At 39.8% G+C, this 23,279-nt stretch overlaps 4 protein-coding genes across 5 annotated transcripts; 1 reads left to right on the forward strand and 3 right to left on the reverse strand.

Annotated features, from left to right (window-relative positions):
- The first annotated feature begins 235 nt into the window (after positions 1 to 235).
- On the forward strand, positions 236 to 2,177 carry LOC111804776 (trafficking protein particle complex subunit 4-like). Its single transcript, XM_023689570.1, has 3 exons — positions 236 to 467; positions 721 to 889; positions 1,764 to 2,177. Exons 1-3 carry the CDS (start codon positions 408 to 410, stop codon positions 1,958 to 1,960), a joined length of 426 nt encoding a protein of 141 aa, XP_023545338.1. The 5' UTR covers positions 236 to 407; the 3' UTR covers positions 1,961 to 2,177.
- A 3,046-nt stretch (positions 2,178 to 5,223) lies between these two features.
- On the reverse strand, positions 5,224 to 7,205 carry LOC111805547. The gene is made up of 3 exons (XM_023690657.1): positions 7,107 to 7,205; positions 5,604 to 5,818; positions 5,224 to 5,521 (listed from the first exon to the last, which is right to left on the reverse strand). Exons 1-3 carry the CDS (start codon positions 7,203 to 7,205, stop codon positions 5,224 to 5,226), a joined length of 612 nt encoding a protein of 203 aa, XP_023546425.1.
- Positions 7,206 to 10,279: 3,074 nt separating this feature from the next.
- On the reverse strand, positions 10,280 to 10,966 carry LOC111804771. The gene has a single exon (XM_023689561.1). The coding sequence runs from the start codon at positions 10,939 to 10,941 to the stop codon at positions 10,426 to 10,428; it is 516 nt and encodes a 171-aa protein (XP_023545329.1). The 5' UTR covers positions 10,942 to 10,966; the 3' UTR covers positions 10,280 to 10,425.
- Positions 10,967 to 13,647: 2,681 nt separating this feature from the next.
- LOC111804728 (importin subunit alpha-4-like) lies at positions 13,648 to 22,359 on the reverse strand. 2 transcript variants are annotated; one of them, XM_023689499.1, is made up of 11 exons: positions 22,039 to 22,359; positions 21,728 to 21,824; positions 20,404 to 20,495; positions 20,180 to 20,311; positions 18,948 to 19,133; positions 18,677 to 18,840; positions 17,944 to 18,022; positions 17,702 to 17,830; positions 17,608 to 17,619; positions 15,234 to 15,349; positions 13,648 to 14,325 (listed from the first exon to the last, which is right to left on the reverse strand). In XM_023689499.1, the coding sequence occupies exons 1-11, from the start codon at positions 22,255 to 22,257 to the stop codon at positions 13,932 to 13,934; spliced, it is 1,620 nt and encodes a 539-aa protein (XP_023545267.1). In that variant the 5' UTR covers positions 22,258 to 22,359; the 3' UTR covers positions 13,648 to 13,931. The 2 variants fall into 2 exon arrangements, with proteins under 2 accessions (XP_023545267.1, XP_023545266.1); XM_023689498.1 differs by lacking the exons at positions 13,648 to 14,325; positions 15,234 to 15,349 and adding an exon at positions 15,906 to 16,583 and having other exon boundaries at positions 17,492 to 17,619.
- Between the last annotated feature and the right edge of the window lie 920 nt (positions 22,360 to 23,279).

Consider the following 23,279-nt stretch of genomic DNA (forward strand, 5'->3'; position numbering starts at 1 on the left):
GGACATTGTCGCGAAATCGGTGAACAACAATCGAATTAAATGTTAACTCATAATATATCTTTTTAAAATTTTTAATTGAAAAATAAAATTAATTTTTGATTAAAAAAAAAAAATCACATTTCGCTCTAAATTAAATTAATTTAAAGAAATCTTAAATAAATGAGAAATTATGTATTATCAAAATTTTAAAAGGTTGATTTATAAAAATTAGTTTAATTATTAATTTAATGTTTTAAATAGGCCTCTCTTCCATCCAGTCTCAAGAGCTTCCGAAACTCCCCCCACTGGCTTATGATCGGCGATCGTTGAAACTGGATTTTGCGCCTTTGAATCTACACTGACAATCGCTTTCATTCCATTTCTTTCATAGGACTTCAGAAATTTCAACCCGGAAAGATCTGAAGAGGATGGCAGCAATTTACAGCCTCTACATCATCAACAAATCTGGTGGCTTAATCTTCTACAAGGTAATCAACAAATGGAAACTACTTATTAATGCAATTAGAAACTAGATTCTGCTAATTCCCATTCTGATTGGGAGTTTTGATGCTTAATTTGGTATCCGAAACGAAAAACAAATACGAACCCCAAATCATGATTCCAGTTTGTTTATCAGATTTTCAATCGACCTTTCTTTTACTTATGAATTATAAACCGGTTAGGGGTGGAATTCTTTTAATCTTCGGATTGAATCTCTTATTGGCTTGTTTGAAAATTTAGGATTATGGATCTGCTGGACGAATGGACACAAACGATAGTTTGAGAGTGGCGAGTTTATGGCATTCGATGCATGCCATTTCCCAGCAGCTTTCGCCTATTTCTGGTTGTTCGGGTACTGAACTCCTTGAAGCCGACACATTCGATCTCCATTGCTTCCAGTCACTTACTGGTACATTTTTTCTTCCACTACTTTGTTTAATTTGTGCTTTAAACGCATGGATTCTGTCTCAAACTATGTTCCAAAGACACGCAATCAAATTCCTAATGTGAATGCACAATTGAAGTTCTAGGAACCTTATTGATATTTTGTGAGATCCTATATCGGTTGGAGAGAGGAACGAAACACTCCTTATAAGGGTGTGGAAACCTCTCCCTAGCAGACACATTCAAAGCCTTGAGAGGAAGCCCGAAAAGGAAAATCCAAAGAGGACAATATCGGCTAGCGGTGGGCTTGAACTGATACAACGGATATTAGAGTCATACACCGGGTAATGTGCCAGCAAGGATGCTGGCCCCCAAGAACGTGGATTGTGAGATCCTACATCGGTTAGAGAAGGGAACGAAGCATTCCTTATAAGGGTGTGGAAACCTCTCGACATGTTTTAAAACCTTGAGGGGAAGCTCGAAAGGGAAAGTCCAAAGAAGACAATACCTGCTAGCAGTAGGCTTGAGCGGTTCAAATGGTATCAGAGCCATACACGACGATGTCCCAACGAGGATGTTTGCCCCTATAAGGGGGTGGATTGTGAAATCTTACATCAGTTGGAGAGAGAAACGAAACATTTCTTATAAAATTGTGGAAACCTCTCCTTAGTAGACGTATTTTAAAACCTTGAGGGGAAGCCCGAAAGGGAAAACTCAAAAAGGACAATATCTGCTAGCAGTGGGCTTGGGCTGTTACATCTTTCTTGTCTTGAGTTCAACAATATATGGGATTTCGAACACAACCGTTGTTGAGATTATAATGCCTTAACTTTCATGTTATATTCATTTTCTAGTTCTTAGTTATGAAGCTGAATCATGGATGAACTTGGCTGTTATAGGAACAAAGTTTTTTGTTGTGTGTGAGCCTGGGACACTGCACATGGAGGGTCTTCTGAAGTACATTTATGAGTTATACACAGATTATGTCTTGAAGAATCCATTCTATGAGATGGAGATGCCTATTCGGTGTGAACTCTTTGATATCAACCTAGTGCAGGCGGTGCAAAAGGATCGTGTTGCTTTGCTTGGTCGATGAGCTTTCGATATCCTTCATTTTGCCAGTATTAACCATCCACAATTCAAGAAAGAAAGGCTCATGATATTGTTGTCCAAATACTTGATAATTTGCCTGCTAAGTGTACTCCATGAATAGTGACTCGTTTGATATTTGGTGGAAATAGAATGGTCCTTTTCTGTGTTCACTGGATAATCATGGTTAATTTTATATCCAATTTTCCGAATGATTAACGTTTGATCAGTTTAGATAAATGAATACATCCATTTCATCATTTTCATCACTGAATGCATCTGTAGTTGGGACATGTTTTCATCTGCCTGACCTGACTGCAACCAATTGTGCAGGCTTGAAGTTGCACTATGAACTGATAGGTATTGGAAGCATTTCTCAGAACTTGGTCATTTGCTATCAAGGTCAGGCCAATATCATCTGCTAAATTTTCCAAGTTCATCTCTTTTCTTTCTCTAGAGATAACATATGTTGAAGAATCGACTACAAAGTTATTTTGTGACAGCCCAGCCCACGGCTGGTAGATATTGTCCCATATTGTCTTCTTTGGACTTTCCCTTTCGGACTTCCTCTCAAGGTTTTTAAAACGTGTTGGCTAGGGAGCAGTTTCCATACCCTTATAAATAATGTTTTGTTTCTCTTTCCAATCAATGTGGGATCTCACAATCCACCTTCCTTCGTGGCCCAGCATTCTCGTTGGCACTCGTTCCCCTCTTCAATCGATTTAGGATCTCACAATCCACCTCCCTTTGGGGCCCAGCGTTCTCGCTGACACTCGTTCCCCTCTTCAATCGATGTAGGATCTCACACTCCACCTCCCTTTAGGGCCGAGCGTCCTCGCTGGCACTCGTTCCCCTCTCCAATCGATCTGGGATATCAAATCCACTTCCCTTTAGGGCCCAACGTCCTCGCGGGCACTTGTTCCCCTATCCAATCGATCTGGGATATCAAATCCACTTCCCTTCAGGGCCCAACGTCCTCGCGGACACTTGTTCCCCTATCCAATCGACGTGGGATCTCAAATCCACCTCCCTTCAGGGTCAGTGTTCTCTCTGACACTCGCTCCCCTCTCCAATTGACATGGGATCTCACAATCCACCTCCTTTGGGGCCCAGCGTCCTCGCTGGCACTCGTTCCTCTCTCCAATTGATGTGCGATCTCACAATTCACGGGGTCCAGCGTCCTCGCTGGCACTCGTTCCTCTCTTCAATCGAGTGGGATCTCACAATTCACCCCCCTTTAGGGCCCAATGTCCATCCTTCCTTTGGGGCTCAGCGTCCTCGCTGGCACATCGTCCGGTGTCTGGCTCTAATATCATTTGTAACAGCCCAAGCTCACCGCTAATAGATATTGTCCTCTTTGGCATTCCCTTGAAGGGAGCCAGGAGACATTGTCCTCTCTAGTTTCTCTAAAAGGGGACTTCATAGATATTGTCATATCTTTGGGCTTTTCCTTTCGGACTTTTCATAAGGATTTTAAAACGCGTTTGTTAGGGATAAGTTTCCACACCTTTATAAAGAATGCTTCGTTCCCCTCTCCAACCGAGTGGAATCTCACATATTTAAACCTTGTTCATCAAGCAAACTCAAAACAAAATAATAAAAACAAGAAGGGACAGAGCAAACAAAACTATCGCTAGGATTTTTATTCCATTAGGAATCAGATATGATTCTTTTTCTGGCAAACTTGACTACAAAAGAGATTATCAGCTCTCGCTTTTATCAAAGATTTACTGAATGTGGGCATTAGCAGTAGCATAGTGATTTACACTCATTGAAATATCACAGCTTAGGATCATACGTTTGTTCATGACTTCAATATCCAATGAGTTGATTCTGATGGCTTGACTACACCTTTTAACAAGTTTCTTTGATGTTACCAATGGATGATTATCTCTGAAAATCTTCTTCCGTGAGAACTTAAAGGCTTTCTGGATATGTGCTCGAATTTCATGGTAATACTTCACACAATGCTTGAAACTCTTCTTCAGCTCAGGATCACTCTCATTCTTACTTAATTTGGAGAAGGAATCAAGGTTTTGATCGGCTTGGTTCATCGTCAGATTGATGGATATAAGCGAGAGCTTAGGGAGGTCAGCCGAGATGGCACCGGGAACGTTACCAAGGATTCTCTGGCAGCTGAACGGATCGGGGGTTTTATGGCAAATGGTGGCCAGATTTCCATGGAGGATTCCATGAGAAGGGAAAATGGCTAGGTAAAAAACTGCGAGAAGAAGAACAGGGATGCCATGAGAGCCACCCATTGCAGGTTTCTCAGAAGAAGATCAGACCATTTGGGTCTTTGAAAGGTAACAAGAACGTTTAAGTAATGAGCTTGGAAGAAAAAGTAAGGTCAAAAGTAACTCTTTTCTGCAAGAACATTACAGGGAAAAAGTGTTTTTTTCTTAGAAAAACAGCCTCATTTACATGCATGTAAAATTGCCTTGTATTTTCAAATTTAGAAGGTTGTTTTAAAAAGTAGCCAGTCATCTCATTCCTTTTAGCTATCAAGAATTAAGACTTGTGACAACAGCTAAATCACGACTCAGCCATCGGTTTTGTTAACCCGTGTGTCGTCACACCGAAGAGGTAAATTACAAGAGACATAAAACTTAAGTTGACTGAAAGAGAATCATCGTTGTTAAGTCAAAAGAAAGTCGAACAAGATCCAAAAACCAGGCAAACAATTTTCGTCAGCTTGGCATACCGCTATTATCTCTTTCAAACAAAGGGCGAGTTGCTTTCTTCTATACAAAGTTATCGTCGTTGCCGATCAATGCCATTTGTTGTCAGTGACAATTTTTTTTTTTCTTAATTCTTTTTTTTTGGGAAATAAAAAGTTTATAGTTGTTGAAACTCGTCATCGTATTACTTGTTTTAAGGATATCAATACATAAAAGTGAATATAGGTCAATTAATTATGTCATATATCATCGACCAAAATGTCACTGCACGTGTTGTTGAACTAAAAGATTGTCTGCTTTGACCCGTTGCATATCGTCATCAGCCTCACGGTTTTAAAACGTGTCCACTAGGGAGAGGTTTCCACACTCTTTAAAGAATGTTTCGTCCTCCTCTTTAACCGATGTGGGATCTCACAATCCACCTTGTGTCTAGTCTGATACCATTTGTAATAGCCCCAACTCACTACTAACAGATATTGTCTGTTTTGATCCATAATATTTTTCAAAAATTACACTCCTTCCATAAAAAGTTACGAGTTTTTTTAATTTTAGATTAGAAAAGAGATTGGAGAGAGCTAGAGTTAGGTCATTAAGATACAATGATAGAACCACAAACTATAGCCATCGCAACGAGAATCCGTACCTCTCTGTTCCTCTCCTCTAGTAGACCTCGTTTCTCTAATGGTGTGCTGAAAATCATGTCGCAACTTGCTTGTGCTCTCGGTGCAATCTTCACGGCAATTAACATGCCTCTATAATCCCTTTTGAAGAATAAGCCGATTCCTTCTTGAAGTGCTTCATCCACCGTCTTGTATGCATTTTCACATATTATAAGGTCGTTCTTCAATTTAAGATCGGTTATAGTTGGAAGAAGCTCTTGAATATACCTGTTAAGAATGTACGTATTATCTTAACCTATTAACTTAAGTAGTTTGTGTATTTTTTTATTCGTATTTTTAACAACCATACCTAAGTGTATTGCTTGCATTGGCTTGGGCTTCAACAATTGCTATTTGGGTTAGTCCTATGTCGTCTGTCGGGCCGTTCAGGTTCTCATGGAAGGTTTGGCTGCAAAACCCGAATTCTTCCATTTCGTGACACAAGTTATTGATCCTGTTCTCAGTTTCAGCGTCAGCTATTGCTGTCTGAACAACAAGGAAGACGACGATCAAGGCAAGCAACGTCTGAGAAGACAAAAAACATCTTGAAAAAGCCATACTAGATTTTGGCAAAGTGAAGGGGATGAACGTGGGTTTTATGGGACAATTTTTAGCAATGAATAGCTCGTGTTATCCGATAATACTCGTTTCTTTTCCTTTATGTCCCTCCCATTTTCCATAAATAGTTTCTTTAAGTTAGATTTTGTTAGTTTAATAGTGTCGTGAGCTAAAACCGACCTTTAAAATGATAATTAAAATCTTATCTGTTGAACTATGCTAAAACCGACGTTCATGGAACAACTAACCTTTTTAAGTTAGTTCGTAAATGCTATTTCTTCTCGACTATGAACGTGGTGCTTAAATAAGTTTTGAAAAATTTGCTCGTATGAAGAGCAATGTTGCTGTCTAAGATCAAATTGGAGACCTTTAGTGTGTAAGACTAACGTGATAACCACTACACCACAGCAGCTTGATGTTTTAAATACCCGGTAAAAGTTAAATAATTAAAGAATTTTCTCCAAAATATATTAATTGCAAACAAATTTTTAATAGGTAATTTTCATTTTTCCACCTCACTTCTATTTTAAAAATATAAAACAATCTTAACAAACTAAATAATATTTCATAAGTAAAATAAAATATATTCGACCAAATTTTTTAAATATATTCTTCATCCCTATTCCACACATTTATATACTTATTATAAGGACCCCGACTCGAAGCCCGAAGGAGATGAACATTGGACAGTATGCTAGCGAGGACGTTGGGTCTCAAAGGATGTGAATTATGATATCCCACATCGACGGGAGAGGGGAATGAGTGCCGAAAAGCACACTGGGCCCCGAATTGGGTTGTGAGATCCCATTAGAGAGGAGAACGAAGTATTTTTTATACGAGTGTGGAAACCTCTCCCAAGCAGACTCGTTTTAAAAACTTTGAAGGGAAGCACGAAAAGAAAAGTCCAAAAATGACAATATTTTATAGCGGTGCGGGCTTGCGGTGTTACATAGTGTTAAGGATATTCAGTAATAAATTATAGTTTACCGTATATATTATATTTGATATTTTATTATAAGGCAAATATTAGATATTTGACTTATTATCATGAGTATCTTTCTATTTATTGTTATTTCCATTTATTACTATTTCCATATCCTTGTAATTTATTTGATTATAAATAAGATAACTTTCACACCTAAATGGTGTGGTGGATTAATCAAACATTCACATGGTATAAGAGCTCTTTCGGTTTAGCAACCCTGATCATTTCTTTTCAATGGCTTTTGAATCCTCTAATCTTCTTCTCCACCACCCCTGCTAGCTTTGACGCCGCAGGAGCAGTCTTCATGGCTACTGCAGGCGGAGCCCTCTTCGGCTCCACCCTATTGACTTCCAAATCACCTTTCGTCATACTTTGTACATACAACCTCACCTTTTCCAACCCTTCCCCTTAGCCAATATAGTCTCTCTCATTTTCTTCCCAATCAACCCTTCATCCTTCACATAAACCTTAATCTCAGGATCCTCATCAGTGTTCTCTTATGAAATATACGGAATCCCGACAAGCCCATCAACCTTTTGTAGAGATTTACCTTTGGAATCTGGGTGTCGCACTGGCCTCTTCGCCAACCAAGTTGCTGCCGCCCTTCCTGCCAAAATTGGCTCCTTCGCCCAATGTGGCGACCCTTCCGGCTGCCCTTCTCGCCATAATTGGCTCCTTCGCCTAATGTGGCGACTCTTCCGGCTTCAACATTGTCTTTGTCCCTTGCTCTAGGTTTCCCCTTCTACTTCTTGGGGTTAGACATATTCTCACCAGAGCCAAGGCAGCATCGTCGCTAAGCGACAATCCCTCTTCATGGGTTAGACATATTCTCGCCGAAGCCAAGGCAGCATCGCCACTGAGCGACGATCCCTCTACAATTTCTGATGGCCAAGAAAGTGTTTCTCTACGCCTCCTCTGAACCAGGTTGTTGACATCTTCACGAAAAGTGTTTCTCAAACCTCTTTGAATTGTTCAGATCCAAGTTTTACGTTCGTTCAAATCCGACGTTCAGCTTGCGGTGGGGTGTTAAGGATATTTAATAATAAATTATAGTTTACCATATATATTATATTTGATATTTTATTATAAGGCACATATTAGATATTTGCCTTATTACCATGGGTATCTTTACATTTATTGTTATTTCCATTTATTACTATTTCCATATCCTTGTAATTTATTTGATTATAAATAAGATAACTTTCACACCTAAATGGTGTGGTGATTAATCAAACATTCACACAGTTTCTGTAAGTTAATGAATATCTTATACTCACACCTCGTCACTTTTAGCGTTTAGTCTTTACATTTAACTTCAACCCGTTTTTATGTTTTACGTTTGAAATGTTCATCTTGACTCTTGTACATTCAAAAACGGTTCATCTTAGTCTATTTCTTTGGGATATATTATAGGTTTAATTTTCTTACTTTTGAAATTTGTGTCTATTTAATATCTCAACATTCAAAAGTGTCGAGTAGCTGTTTGAATGCTAATGATAAAATAAAAAATCTAAAATACATTAATAAAAAATCATAAATCTAGATATTAATCATCCATCGAAAACCGAACATTTTATCATGATTATGTTTTAAGACATAATCAAACGATGATTATTGTAGATTATATCAATCAATCGTTCAAAATAAACATGTGTTAAAAAGAGAAGAAGTCATTTTGAAACTCGAAAAGAGACCGGATAGAGTTAGAGTAGGTCATTAAAAGGCAATGATGTTGCCCGAAACTATAGCCATGGCAATGAGAATCCTCATCTCCCTATTCCGCTCCTCTAATGGGCTTTGTTTCTGGGGCGGTGTGTTGAAAATCACGCTGCAACTCTCCTGTGCTCTCGGTGCAATCTTATCAGCAGTCAACATGCTTCTATAATCCTTTTTGAAGAATAACTCAATTCCTTCTTGAAATGCTTTACTCACTATGGTGTATGCGTTTTCACAAACTATAAGGTCATTCTTCAATGCAGGATCGGTTGTCGATGGCATAAGCTCTTGAATATACCTATTAAGAATACAAGTATTTATCGTAACATATCAACTTAAACACGCGTTTAAAATTTTAGAGTAGTTATAACAATAATACCAAAGTGTATGTTAGGATCGATACCAGTTGTTAGCTCTGATACCAATTGTTAGGATCGCACAACAACGCACACGCTCGATCTAGATGAACACAAAGAATGGGATAGTGAAATTTGCAAGGAGAACTCTGGCTAAAAAGATTTTTCTTTTTATGGATGACTTCATGCATGTACAACAAGAGAGTACAGAGAATAGAAAAGTACATTTTCAAACCTCTACCGGACCCGATATATATATATGGTATAGTTTATTATATATATAGCTTTACCAGATTTAGCCATCTACTATATATAGCTATTTACCATATATAGCGGATATAACTTTACCATATATAGCTTTACTATATATAACTTTACAAAATATAGTTTTACCGGATATAACAGTTGACCAAGCTATAAATAAGTATCGGACTCCATACCCTAACAGTGTATTGCTTGCATTGGCACTTAATAAGGATTCTTTGAAATACTCNGGTGTGTTGAAAATCACGCTGCAACTCTCCTGTGCTCTCGGTGCAATCTTATCAGCAGTCAACATGCTTCTATAATCCTTTTTGAAGAATAACTCAATTCCTTCTTGAAATGCTTTACTCACTATGGTGTATGCGTTTTCACAAACTATAAGGTCATTCTTCAATGCAGGATCGGTTGTCGATGGCATAAGCTCTTGAATATACCTATTAAGAATACAAGTATTTATCGTAACATATCAACTTAAACACGCGTTTAAAATTTTAGAGTAGTTATAACAATAATACCAAAGTGTATGTTAGGATCGATACCAGTTGTTAGCTCTGATACCAATTGTTAGGATCGCACAACAACGCACACGCTCGATCTAGATGAACACAAAGAATGGGATAGTGAAATTTGGAATGAGAACTCTAGCTAAAAGGATTTTTAAGAGGAGAGAGAATAGAAAAGTACATTTTCAAACATGGTATAGTTTACTATATATAGCTTTACCAGATTTAACCATCTACTATATATAGCTATTTACCATATATAGCGGATATAACTTTACCATATATAGCTTTACTATATATAACTTTACCAAATATAGTTTTACCGGATATAACCTAAATAAGTATCAGACTCCATACCCTACCTAACAGTATATTGCTTGCATTGGCACTTAATAAGGATTCTTTGAAATACTCAAGCTAGGTGCAACATTGCCCCTGTACGGTTGACGACGACATTACAATCAGAGACCATGACACTTGCATAGGCTAGTACCATGTTTAATTTTCTAATCTTAGGTTAGAATATGTTATTATGTATTTCATGTTTTAAATTAATTTTGTTCATTTCTGAATAATGTTTTGAACACGTAAGACCATGACAGTGTTTTCATCATAATAAAATTATGTTTATTCTGAAATGTATGATTTTAATGATAACGTTTTAAGAGTTACATTCCGCATACGAGCATACGAGCTTAGGTTAAGATGATAGTAGCGACATATAGCAAGCATATAAAACCAGCAACACGCTCAAATCTGCTTCACCTCAATAGCGGCAGCTGCTACACTCACCACTTCCTTCTCATTATTGTTCTTCACTTCCACATCCTTGACGACATCTTCTTCAACCTCGAAAGCCGACACCGGGAAAGTTCGAAACAGCCCGGTCGTGGCCTTGAACGTGATTTTCCCGGTCGGTGGGTCATCGACATAGATATCGGAGAGTGAGAGCCAAATCAAGAGCTCCTTAGCCTTAACCCCAGTGAGCTTCTTAACCTTGTTTTTCTCGACATAGGCTGTAACTTCTTTGCCATATGTTACAAGCCTCCCAATATCTTGGAACTTATGAGTGTAGCTCTTTTTCTGCTTAAGCCACACAAACCCTGTCTCCTTGATGATACCACATTCCTCCATGTCTTTCATTGGCAACAGCCCGTTGGGAAGGTCCATTTCTTTGAGCAGCTCCCTTGTTTTTGCTTGGCAGATCTCATCGCCATGGTAGACCTCATCAGCTTTGGCTTTGATAGCTTCTGTGACAAGAGACATCCTTAATGAGTTAGCTGTTCTTTGTTTGGTTGGGAAAGAAATGTGGGGATGTTTGGTTTTATATTAGATGTTGTTGGAAGCCATTTGGATTCCCAACCATAATAAGTGGTTGTATGGTGAAAAACTTTAATGGAAAAGTGAGGCTCTTAAATTATTTAGACCAAGTTGTTTTGAAGTTTTTTTTTTTTTCTTTTTTTTTTTTGTTGAAATGTTGTTGTCGTGTTTGCTTATGGTTAGGAGATTGGAAAATGTGCTTGTAATTGCTCCCGACATCGATTGGAAAGAAGAATGAGTATCAGCGAATACGTTGGTTCTCGAAGACATTCGATAAAATTGAAATGAATCCCAAAGAGAGTGGACACTGGGTAGTGTGCCAACGTGGACGCTAGGTCCTGAAGGGGAGTGGATTTCGAGATCTCACATCAATTAGAGAGGGGAACGAGTGCCAGCAAGAACGCTGGTCCTTGAAAGGAGTGAATTGTGAGATCCCACGTCGATTAGAGAGGAAAACGAAACTTTCTTTATAAGGGTGTGAAAACCTCTCCCTAGCATATAAGGGTAAGCTCAAATAAGACAATATATGCTAGCGGTATGTTACATAGTTTGTGTAAGTTAATGATATCTTATACTTACACCTCGTCAGTTTTAGCGTTTAGTCTTTACTTTTAGCTTCAACCCGATTTTATGTTCTACGTTTAAATGTTTATCTATTTCTCTCGTACATTAAAACTGTTATCTTAATCTATTTCGTTTCTGCTTACTTGATACCTGAACATTCCAGTGAATTTCATATCTGATGAAACTTACCTCGACCCATGGATTGAGCGCGGTTATCGGAGGAAACTTACCTCCTTTTTCACTTATTATTAACCTAATAATATCTCCAACTAGCTGCATTATTTGTAACGCTACTAATAAATGAAAAGAAAAATAAATTAATTTAATTAATAACATTATATTTCACATTCAATCCCAATTAAGTAAAAGGACATATACAATATCGACTAGCGGTGAGGCTGGACCGTTACAAATGGTACCAGAGCCAAGTTTCGGATTATGTGCCAGCGAGGAGATTATTCTCCGATGGGGGTAGACACGAGACAACGTATCAGTAAGGACACTGGGCCCCGAAGGGAGGGGGGAATTGTGAGAATCTCACATTGTTAGGGAAGCCCGAAAGGGAAAGCAATATCTACTAGCTTTGTGAATCAACATAAGTCAAAATCATTAATACGTTCATAACCTAATCTAAATCGTGTTTGGGTCTTTTTAACACTCCCTATTTAAGCAAGTTACGGGCTTTTGTAAAAAATTATTTTATTAAAAATTAATGAATTTCTCGAAATTTTTATACAGTGGAAAATGAACCGAAAATGAATCAAGAGTACAACAAGATCTAAACTGATAGAACCCGACAAATAAACAATTGAATTTGAATATGGTAACAAAATGGCTTGAATTCATAAGCAAGAACACTTAATGAACATGTAATGAAATGAACATACCTAAAACCAACCAACTGCTACCTCCTAACTACTCCTCCATCACCATGAATGGAATTAAAGTATATAGATCTTACAAAAAGCTGCCTACTTATAGTAGTGATTGAAATTATAGAAACTTGTGGGTGACGAAACGATTGATCCCGAGCGATACTCGTGTCTAGTCGAATTAGAGGGCTCGTTGAGGATGATGGTGAGATGATGATGGTGCCTCTTCAACTACTTTAGCAAGCGAGCTACTCGAACGTTTCGGTGTAATGAGTACTATGAGTTAATGGTACAAGGACTCCAATAAAACGTCTATAAGCTCATTAACTTGAATAGTATGAGAATGATATCTATAAAGGTAGAGTTCTTGTGTTCGTTAACATGCCCTATGACATGAGAGATTAGGACTCAACTTATGACTCTAAGCTCTCATATTGACTGACTCACAGATATTATTCGCTTTGATCTGTATCGTCATCAGCTTCACGATTTTAAAACGGTCTATTAGAGATAAGTTTCCATACCCTTATAAGAATGTTTCATTTTGTTCTCCAATCAATGTAGATCTCACAATCCACAGCTCTAAAGGCCCTCGCTGGCACAATTTTCACTCTTATAAACAATGTTTCGTTCTCCTCTCCAACTGATGTGGGATCTCACAATTTACCCATCTGGAGGAGGTCCCATTTGGAGGTCCTCATGTGGGATCTCACAATCCACCCATCTGGAGGTCCTCGATGTGAGATCCTCGATGTGGGATCTTACAATCCACCCACCTGGAGGTCCTCGATGTGGGATCTCACAATCCACCCATCTGGAGGTCCTCGATGTGGGATCTCACAATCCACCCATCTGGAGGTCCTCGATGTGGGATCTCACAATCCACCCATCTGGAGGTCCTCACTAGCACAATCTCCAACAAATTTGGGATCTCACAATCCACCCCTCTCCTCTTGGAAGCCAGCATCCTTGCTAACACACCGCTCAGTGTCTAACTCTAATACCATTTGTAGCAGCCCAAGCGCACCACTAACAGATTTTATCCATTTTGGCTCGTTACGTATCGTCGTCAGCCTCACGGTTTTAAAACCCATCTATTAAGGAGAGATTTCCAGACCCTTATAAGCAATGCTTCGTTCTCCTCTCCAACCGATGTGATATCTCACACCTCCCTACTTCGAAAGTAACATTTATTAGTCGAAACTACAGCAACCCAAAAGGAAGAACAGACCAATATGTATATATATGTTCTGTGTAAATACAAAGTAAAGTTTAGGATTATGAAGAAAGCAAAATATAGTATCAAAAAGAAAGGAAAAGGCTTGACATAGATAACGCTTGGCTGAGCAGAAAAAAAGGCCAAAACTCCCAGAGATGTAACAGCCATGGACCAGATCAAAAACCCTGACCCTTGTGGACCAGACGAGCTAAGCAGCGTAGAACTCGAACCTCGACTACGCCAATCATGGAAGAAACAAGAACAAGGGACCTAAACCAGTTTCACCCAAACTTGAACCCACCAGGAGGAACATTTGGCTGGTTTGAACCAAATGCAAACCCATGTTGATTATTCACATCTCCATTTGGCTGCAGGTTCTGCTCCTGCTCCTGCTCCTCGTCTTCTTCGGCCCAGTATCTCTCCAACATCTTCACTGCCTTCTCGTAGATTTCGTTGTTGTCGTGGCTCTGTAAGCTTTCGATCTTATCGAGTCCGTAACATTCATCAATGGCTTGGGCATAGATGTTGATCCCTCCATTCATTCCCATGTCCTTGTCAGCCTCCCCAACCTTGAGTATGTTATCAAGCCCCTCTAGGCACACTGTCACGATCCTTGGATCCGGACAGGTTAGAAGGTCACAAATCGGTTTGATGCAGCCTTGAGTCACGAGAAATCTGCATCAAATAATGATTGTGCAAAATCCATAACTTTGTCCAGCAAAAACCCAGATAAAGTAATGAGTCAATGACCAATTCGTGTCCCCCGATAATACCGAGAAAACACGAAGCAGGTAAAACCAGACCCAACAAAACGCTCTCTTCCAGCAAGGAAGGAGGCAACTGAACAAAAAAAGTGGTCGAAGCAAGATCGTGGGCCGCTGTTGCACCCTCTAGGGACATGTTTTTTAGGATTTGTATCATACCCTACGAGGATTTGTCATTGACGTATTTGATTTCTAATAGTTTTTGTAACAGCCCAAACCCACCAATAACAAATATTGTTTCTTTGGGCTTTCCCTTCGGGCTTCCCCTCAAGGTTTTTAAAACATATATACTAGGAAAAGGTTTCCACACCCTTATGAAGAATGTCTCGTTCTCCTCCTGAACCGATGTAGGGCCCAGCGTCCTCGCTGACACTCGTTCCCTTCTCCAATCGATATGGGACCCCCCCAACCCTCCCCCTTCGGGGCCCAGCATCCTTGCTGGCACACCGCCTCATGTCCACCCCTCTTCAGGGCTCAGCCTCCTCACTGACACATCGCCCGGTGTCTGGCTCTGATACCATTTGTAACGGCCCAAGCCCACCACTAGTAGATATTATCCTCTTCGGACTTTCCCTTTCAATCTTCCCCTCAAGGTTTCTAAAACACGTTTGCTAGGGAGAGGTTTCCACACCCTTATAAAGAATGTTTCGTTCTCCTCTCCAACCGACGTGGATTCTCACCGTTTAAGTTCTTGTTTAGGGTCTTTTTTAAGTACGATCATACTCTAAAATGAAAGCAATATTTTTCAGAGAAAGCACATAGTATATAAAGCAGTGCAAATCATATAGTGCCAAGAGAGATAATCAAACTATTTCTTACTGAATCTGCTGATGAGATCCTCCCGAGGTGGCATTGGAAATAGCCCACCCAGCCTCCTTCTTGATATCAAATTCTGCATGTTGAAGGAGATGAACAAGAGGAAGGACAATATTTGCCTCAANCCCATCTGGAGGAGGTCCCATTTGGAGGTCCTCATGTGGGATCTCACAATCCACCCATCTGGAGGTCCTCGATGTGAGATCCTCGATGTGGGATCTTACAATCCACCCACCTGGAGGTCCTCGATGTGGGATCTCACAATCCACCCATCTGGAGGTCCTCGATGTGGGATCTCACAATCCACCCATCTGGAGGTCCTCGATGTGGGATCTCACAATCCACCCATCTGGAGGTCCTCACTAGCACAATCTCCAACAAATTTGGGATCTCACAATCCACCCCTCTCCTCTTGGAAGCCAGCATCCTTGCTAACACACCGCTCAGTGTCTAACTCTAATACCATTTGTAGCAGCCCAAGCGCACCACTAACAGATTTTATCCATTTTGGCTCGTTACGTATCGTCGTCAGCCTCACGGTTTTAAAACCCATCTATTAAGGAGAGATTTCCAGACCCTTATAAGCAATGCTTCGTTCTCCTCTCCAACCGATGTGATATCTCACACCTCCCTACTTCGAAAGTAACATTTATTAGTCGAAACTACAGCAACCCAAAAGGAAGAACAGACCAATATGTATATATATGTTCTGTGTAAATACAAAGTAAAGTTTAGGATTATGAAGAAAGCAAAATATAGTATCAAAAAGAAAGGAAAAGGCTTGACATAGATAACGCTTGGCTGAGCAGAAAAAAAGGCCAAAACTCCCAGAGATGTAACAGCCATGGACCAGATCAAAAACCCTGACCCTTGTGGACCAGACGAGCTAAGCAGCGTAGAACTCGAACCTCGACTACGCCAATCATGGAAGAAACAAGAACAAGGGACCTAAACCAGTTTCACCCAAACTTGAACCCACCAGGAGGAACATTTGGCTGGTTTGAACCAAATGCAAACCCATGTTGATTATTCACATCTCCATTTGGCTGCAGGTTCTGCTCCTGCTCCTGCTCCTCGTCTTCTTCGGCCCAGTATCTCTCCAACATCTTCACTGCCTTCTCGTAGATTTCGTTGTTGTCGTGGCTCTGTAAGCTTTCGATCTTATCGAGTCCGTAACATTCATCAATGGCTTGGGCATAGATGTTGATCCCTCCATTCATTCCCATGTCCTTGTCAGCCTCCCCAACCTTGAGTATGTTATCAAGCCCCTCTAGGCACACTGTCACGATCCTTGGATCCGGACAGGTTAGAAGGTCACAAATCGGTTTGATGCAGCCTTGAGTCACGAGAAATCTGCATCAAATAATGATTGTGCAAAATCCATAACTTTGTCCAGCAAAAACCCAGATAAAGTAATGAGTCAATGACCAATTCGTGTCCCCCGATAATACCGAGAAAACACGAAGCAGGTAAAACCAGACCCAACAAAACGCTCTCTTCCAGCAAGGAAGGAGGCAACTGAACAAAAAAAGTGGTCGAAGCAAGATCGTGGGCCGCTGTTGCACCCTCTAGGGACATGTTTTTTAGGATTTGTATCATACCCTACGAGGATTTGTCATTGACGTATTTGATTTCTAATAGTTTTTGTAACAGCCCAAACCCACCAATAACAAATATTGTTTCTTTGGGCTTTCCCTTCGGGCTTCCCCTCAAGGTTTTTAAAACATATATACTAGGAAAAGGTTTCCACACCCTTATGAAGAATGTCTCGTTCTCCTCCTGAACCGATGTAGGGCCCAGCGTCCTCGCTGACACTCGTTCCCTTCTCCAATCGATATGGGACCCCCCCAACCCTCCCCCTTCGGGGCCCAGCATCCTTGCTGGCACACCGCCTCATGTCCACCCCTCTTCAGGGCTCAGCCTCCTCACTGACACATCGCCCGGTGTCTGGCTCTGATACCATTTGTAACGGCCCAAGCCCACCACTAGTAGATATTATCCTCTTCGGACTTTCCCTTTCAATCTTCCCCTCAAGGTTTCTAAAACACGTTTGCTAGGGAGAGGTTTCCACACCCTTATAAAGAATGTTTCGTTCTCCTCTCCAACCGACGTGGATTCTCACCGTTTAAGTTCTTGTTTAGGGTCTTTTTTAAGTACGATCATACTCTAAAATGAAAGCAATATTTTTCAGAGAAAGCACATAGTATATAAAGCAGTGCAAATCATATAGTGCCAAGAGAGATAATCAAACTATTTCTTACTGAATCTGCTGATGAGATCCTCCCGAGGTGGCATTGGAAATAGCCCACCCAGCCTCCTTCTTGATATCAAATTCTGCATGTTGAAGGAGATGAACAAGAGGAAGGACAATATTTGCCTCAATAACTGCCTGTACATACCAATTCAACATTATAATCATGATGAACAAACAAAGAACTGCTTGCTATCTATAACAAAAGGTAACTTGGTACCTGGATCTGAGCTCTATTTCCAGCAGTGATATTTGAGATTGTCCAACAAGCTTCTTTCTTGATGCTTTTCTTGTGATTTTGAGTGAGAAGTTGATAGAGATTAGGAAGAACTTGGTTGTCAATCACAAACTGGAAATGGGGAACATAATCATGTAGGAAACTCATTGAAATTGACAAGAACAAGAGAAGATCAAGGGAAAAAATGCAGATTAAACTGATGGAACAAGAAATATAAACAGTACCTGCGTTTGAGCATCATCACCGGTAACAATGTTTCCGACCGTTCGTAGAGCTGGTACCAAAACTGATGGTGATTGGTGGCTAATAGAAACAAATCTGGGTTAGTAACAAATAAAGAAAAGGCATTGTGCTATCAGTCACTGGTTTTAAGTAACGTTCTGGGTATCATCCTGTAACGGTCCAAGCTCATCGTTAGCAGATATTGTCCTCTTTGGGCCTTCCCTTTCAGACTTCCCTCAAGATTTTTAAAACGCGTCTTCTTGGGAGAGGTTTCCACACCCTTGTGTTTCGTTCTCCTCCCCAACCGATGTGGGATATTACAATCCACCCCCTTCAAGGCCCAGCATCCTCGCGGGCACTCGTTCCTTTCTCCGGTCGATGTAGGACCCCTGCCAAATCCATCACCCTTTAGAGCCCCGCGTCCTTACTGGCACACCACCTCATGTCTACCCCCCTTCAGGGAACAGCCTCTTCGCTGGCACATCGCCCGATGTCTGGCTCTGATACCTATTGTCCTTTTTGGGCTTTCCCTTTCGAACTTCCCCTCGAAGCTTTTAAAACGCGTCTTCTAGGGAGAGGTTTCCACACCCTTATAAAGAGTGTTTCGTTCTCCTCCCCAACCGATGTGGGATATTACATATCCTCTCGAGGTACGCCGTAGACAGGCAAGGAGAGGCTGACACCAATGTTATCAAAAAATGCTTAATTGAGAGCTTTTAAGATCTAGGAGCTTACAGTAGAAGCTCCACAAGTCTTGGGCAGACTCCTGCTTCTATTACAGCCTGAATTTTTTCATTTGGACCATCTGAAAGGTAGGAGAGAGCCCAGCAGGCATCTGTTAGAACTTCTTCATCAGTCAAGTGAATCAGTTGTCTGAGAACTGGTAAAGCAGGTTTCACCTGAGTAAGTGCAAGTTAATCAATACAATATCCATGATAATAAAAGTAAATGTGAGAAGAAACTCAATGTCGACTCATGAATCCGAATGGTCAACCACGATATAAACCTGCTCGAAGGGAGTCGGGGGCTTCCCACGACAGAAATTAGATAAAGTCCATGTTGCATTCCGTTGCATGGATAATTTTGAGTGCTCGTTTAGTTGGGCGAGTAATGGCATTAGTGCACCATGGCTAAGAACAAGATCTCTACAACTTGGAGAGTCACCTGCAACATTACCCAAGGCCCACACAGCCTGTGCAAGAAAAAGGAACATATAGCGATAAACAATCAAGTAATAGTAGTGTTCTCCAGAAGAATAATAATAACAAATGGAGAATCTCCATACAAAAACGTGCGGTATTTTACAGTGACAAAAGAGTGTAAGTCAGATATCCCACATTGGTTGGAGAGGAGAACGAAGCGTTTCTTATAAGAGTGTGGAAACTTCTCCCTAGCAAACACGTTTTGAAACTGTGAAGCTGATGGCGATACGTAATGGGCCAAAACGGACAATATCTGTTAGCGGTGGGCTTGGGCAGTTACAGCTAGCGAGTCAGTCACCACATTTTAAACGCGTCTACTAGGAAAAGGTTTCCATACCCTTATAAAAAATGTTTCGTTCAACTCCCCAACCGATGTGGGATCGCACAATCCACCCCCCTTCGGGGTCCAGCGTCCTTGTTGGCACTCATTCCCTTCTCCAATCGATGTGGGACCCCCTAGTCCACCCCCTTCGGGGCTCAGCCTCTTCGCTGGTACATCGTCCGATATCTGGCTCTGATATCATTTGTAACAACTCAAGCCTACCGCTGGTAGATATTGCCCTCTTTAGATTTTTCCTTATGGGCTTCCCCTCAAGGTTTTAAAACGCATCGGCTAGGGAAAGGTTTCCACACCCTTATAAAGAATGCTTCGTTCTCCTCCCTAACCGATGTGGAATCTCACAAAAAACGTCAACCATGATTCTACCATAAAAACACAATGATAGTGAAATCATTGACTGTCACTGAAAAGAAAGAAACAGAAGAATGTTCAAAGACACTCATAGGGACATAGTTAACTGTTTGTGTCCGTTCGCTCTTTTGGCCTAGAAATGGAATATTGTCACAAGCTCTTTTCTTTAGTTATTACCCTTTACAGGTTTTCACCAACGGAACTACGTGCCTATGTATAATAACCTCCGTTAGTCCGAAACGCTTCGACCTCATTTGCGTAAACATTATCAGTTCACGACGCCTAATGAAAAGCAACTGCCATCTATAAAAAGAAGATGATGAAAAGGAAAGAATCAGTGCCAACCTGTTCCCTGACATCGTCACTGCCCGAGCTCAAAAGCTGTACAAAAATAGGGACAGCACCATGGTCAACGACAACTCGTGTATGCTCCGATGTTCCAGATGCAATATTGGTCAAGGCCCAAGCAGCTTCAAACTGCATCCATTGAAATCATAAATCATATGGATATCTTCAAAATCATTCAATTAAAACCAAAAGGAAAAACAAAATGTTTCAAGGAATCCAACTTGCAACTGAGGTAGATCATGCCTTCCAAGAAACTCCACGAACTTGGGAATGACACCAGCTTTGATTACTTCATCAATTGGGGGACTCCGCTCTGCACATAAACTCAAATCAAGACTGAACCACATTCGATGTAGAACAAAAGGAAACATTTGTTAGGAATCACGACTCTCCACAATGGTATGATAGTGTCCACTTTGAGCATATACTAATAAAGATGTATTCCTTACTTATAAACTCATGATCATTCCCTAAATTAACCAATGTGGGACTCCCTCCCAACAATCCTCCCCTCGAACAAAGTACACTACAGAGCCTCCATTGAGGCCTATGGAGCCCTCAAACAGCCTCCCCTTACTCGAGGCTCGACTCCTTCTCTGGAGTCCTCGAAGAAAGTAAACCCTTTGTTCGACACTTGAGTCACTTTTGACTACACCTTCGAGGCTCACAACTTCTTTTTTCGACATTTGAGGATTCTATTGACATGGCTCTGATACCATGTTAGGAATCACGACTCTCCACATTAAGCAATAGACCTCATACCAATGGAGATATATCCCTTACTTCTAAGCTCGTAATCATTCCCTAAATCAACNTAGATTAAAAATGTATTTTTTTTAAACAAAATATTAACCGTTTCTATCTAAAATTAACCGTTATGATATTTTTTTTAATTTTTTTTGAAAATTTTATAATCCAAATTTGGCATCTAATAGTATTGATATTTTATTGCATCTCTTGTGGCATGGTCGGGTTACCTACTCGTGGCTTTTTGAGAATGAAGAAATGAAGACTATTTTGCAGACCATCATTTTGTCTTCACTCATGTGTCTCTTGTAAAAAATTTAAAATGTATTTTTTTAAACAAAATATTAATCGTCTCTGATATGAACTAAGAGACATCAATCATATAATATACTTCAATGAAGATTTGAAGAAAATAGTGTTGAAATTATCAAAAGATATTTCAATTCATGCCACGTTAAAGTTGGGTGGATTACAATTTAGAGTAATTAAGAGTTATTGTATTTCATTAATGTATTTTAAGACTTTTTATTTACTTTAGTTACAATTACATCAGGGTTAATTAATTATGGTGCATGTATGTTGTATTTATAACGAGACTAGAAAATAGAGTAAAAAAAGCAAAAAAGTATCTGTGCTTTCTCTTTAGCCAATGGCTAAGTTTCTTTGCTTTGCAATTCTACTAGTTTAGGAAGGTGGCATGTAGAATCATTCAAGCTCGACATGATCAATCTTGNACCAACGTAGGACTCCCTCCCAACAATCCCACAAAATTTTCAGTCATTTAAGCAACACTCTTACCGATAGATAATAGCTTTCTAAATTGCGTAGTAGCTTCCAGCTGCCCTGCTGTATCAGCAGACCACACCCCTTGTACCAACACAGGAATACTCTCCAGCTGAACCAAACATAAATCAGATCGAAAGAATTATGGTTATCCACATTGTCATTAATTGACAGCACAACCTTTCATTGAATTAGGAATCAGATTTGGTAAAACCTACGAATCAGAATCCAAATTGCGCAGTAACCCAAATAGAAATAAAGCAAATCAAAGAACCCCACATAAAAAAAAACACGATCAAAACAAAAGAAACCAAGTAAAACCATACACGCTTCTCGGCGGCGGCGGCAATCTGAGCAGCATCGAGCAATTGCTGGGAATGCAAAAGAAGCCCCTCTCTCCTCTTCTTAAGCAAGCTATCCTCACGCTTGTTCTTCCTGATCTCGACCAGATTATCCTCTCTTCTCCTTCTAGCCTCATCGGCATCGACGCCGGTCTTGTAAGACTTCTTGCGGACATCGGTTCGCGAGGTGGGTCGCAGAGACATTGCGGGCGGCGAAGTGGGTTGTTCTTGGATGAGGAAAAAGAGTTAAAATTAGAACAGGGAGCGTGTGGGATTGAAATATTGAGGCGTTGGTGTGTGTGTGTGTGTGTGNCAGTGATTTCCACATATCAGTTTCTATCTAAAGCTAGCTGCGGTTATGACTTTTATGGTCCCTACATTCCACTACATCCCCTGTGATATGGTCAGATTACCTATTCCCAGCTCCTTGAAAGTGAAGACTGTTAAAATATATCAATAGCGGTTAAGTCCAAACATTGAGGGACTATATTTATGTTAAGAAAATGATTTAGAATTTTAGGAATAAATTTAGGAAAATGATTTAGGTATTTTAGAAAAAAAAACTAAATTTTAGAAATATACAGTCTGCTATCTAATATAAATACCTCTCTACCCTGTTTAGTTCACAAGGAATACAAAGTGTAGTTTTTACCCAGTGTTTTGTAAATCTCGGTTCATTTATGTATCTCTCATTTACTCGAGTGTCACAACATTCCTAGTTTTGAATTAAAAAAACATATATTTTAATATAATATGTTTTTTGTTATTGAAATCTAAGGTTCGTGTCTATTTAGTTTTCAAATTTGAAAAAAAAAATACTTGAAATCATTAAGGTTTAAAAAATTGTATTTATATGGTTCCCGAGAAAAATGTAGTGACGATTTTTAAATGAGGTATTTTTTTCAACAAAATTCATCATTTTGATGTTCATACCAATTAGCGAACGAAGCATTACACGTACAAAATTAATTAATTAAACTTATTAATCAATTAATTTTTATTAATTAACTCAAAGTCACGGGTCACCCCACTTCGGACATAAGAGTATGTTCTTATGCACTATAACTCGAGATATGTTTATTTATATGATCGTTCATAATTACAAAAAAAAAAAAAAAAATTTAAAATTATCACTATATTAACGTGTTCTATCTTAAGAATCTACTTTCTCTATAGGAGAAAAAAACAATATCACGGGCGTACTTCTTCAACCATGTAGCATCGTA

The sequence above is a fragment of the Cucurbita pepo genome, chromosome LG11, assembly GCF_002806865.2.
Source record: "Cucurbita pepo subsp. pepo cultivar mu-cu-16 chromosome LG11, ASM280686v2, whole genome shotgun sequence".
Lineage (NCBI taxonomy): Eukaryota > Viridiplantae > Streptophyta > Magnoliopsida > Cucurbitales > Cucurbitaceae > Cucurbita > Cucurbita pepo.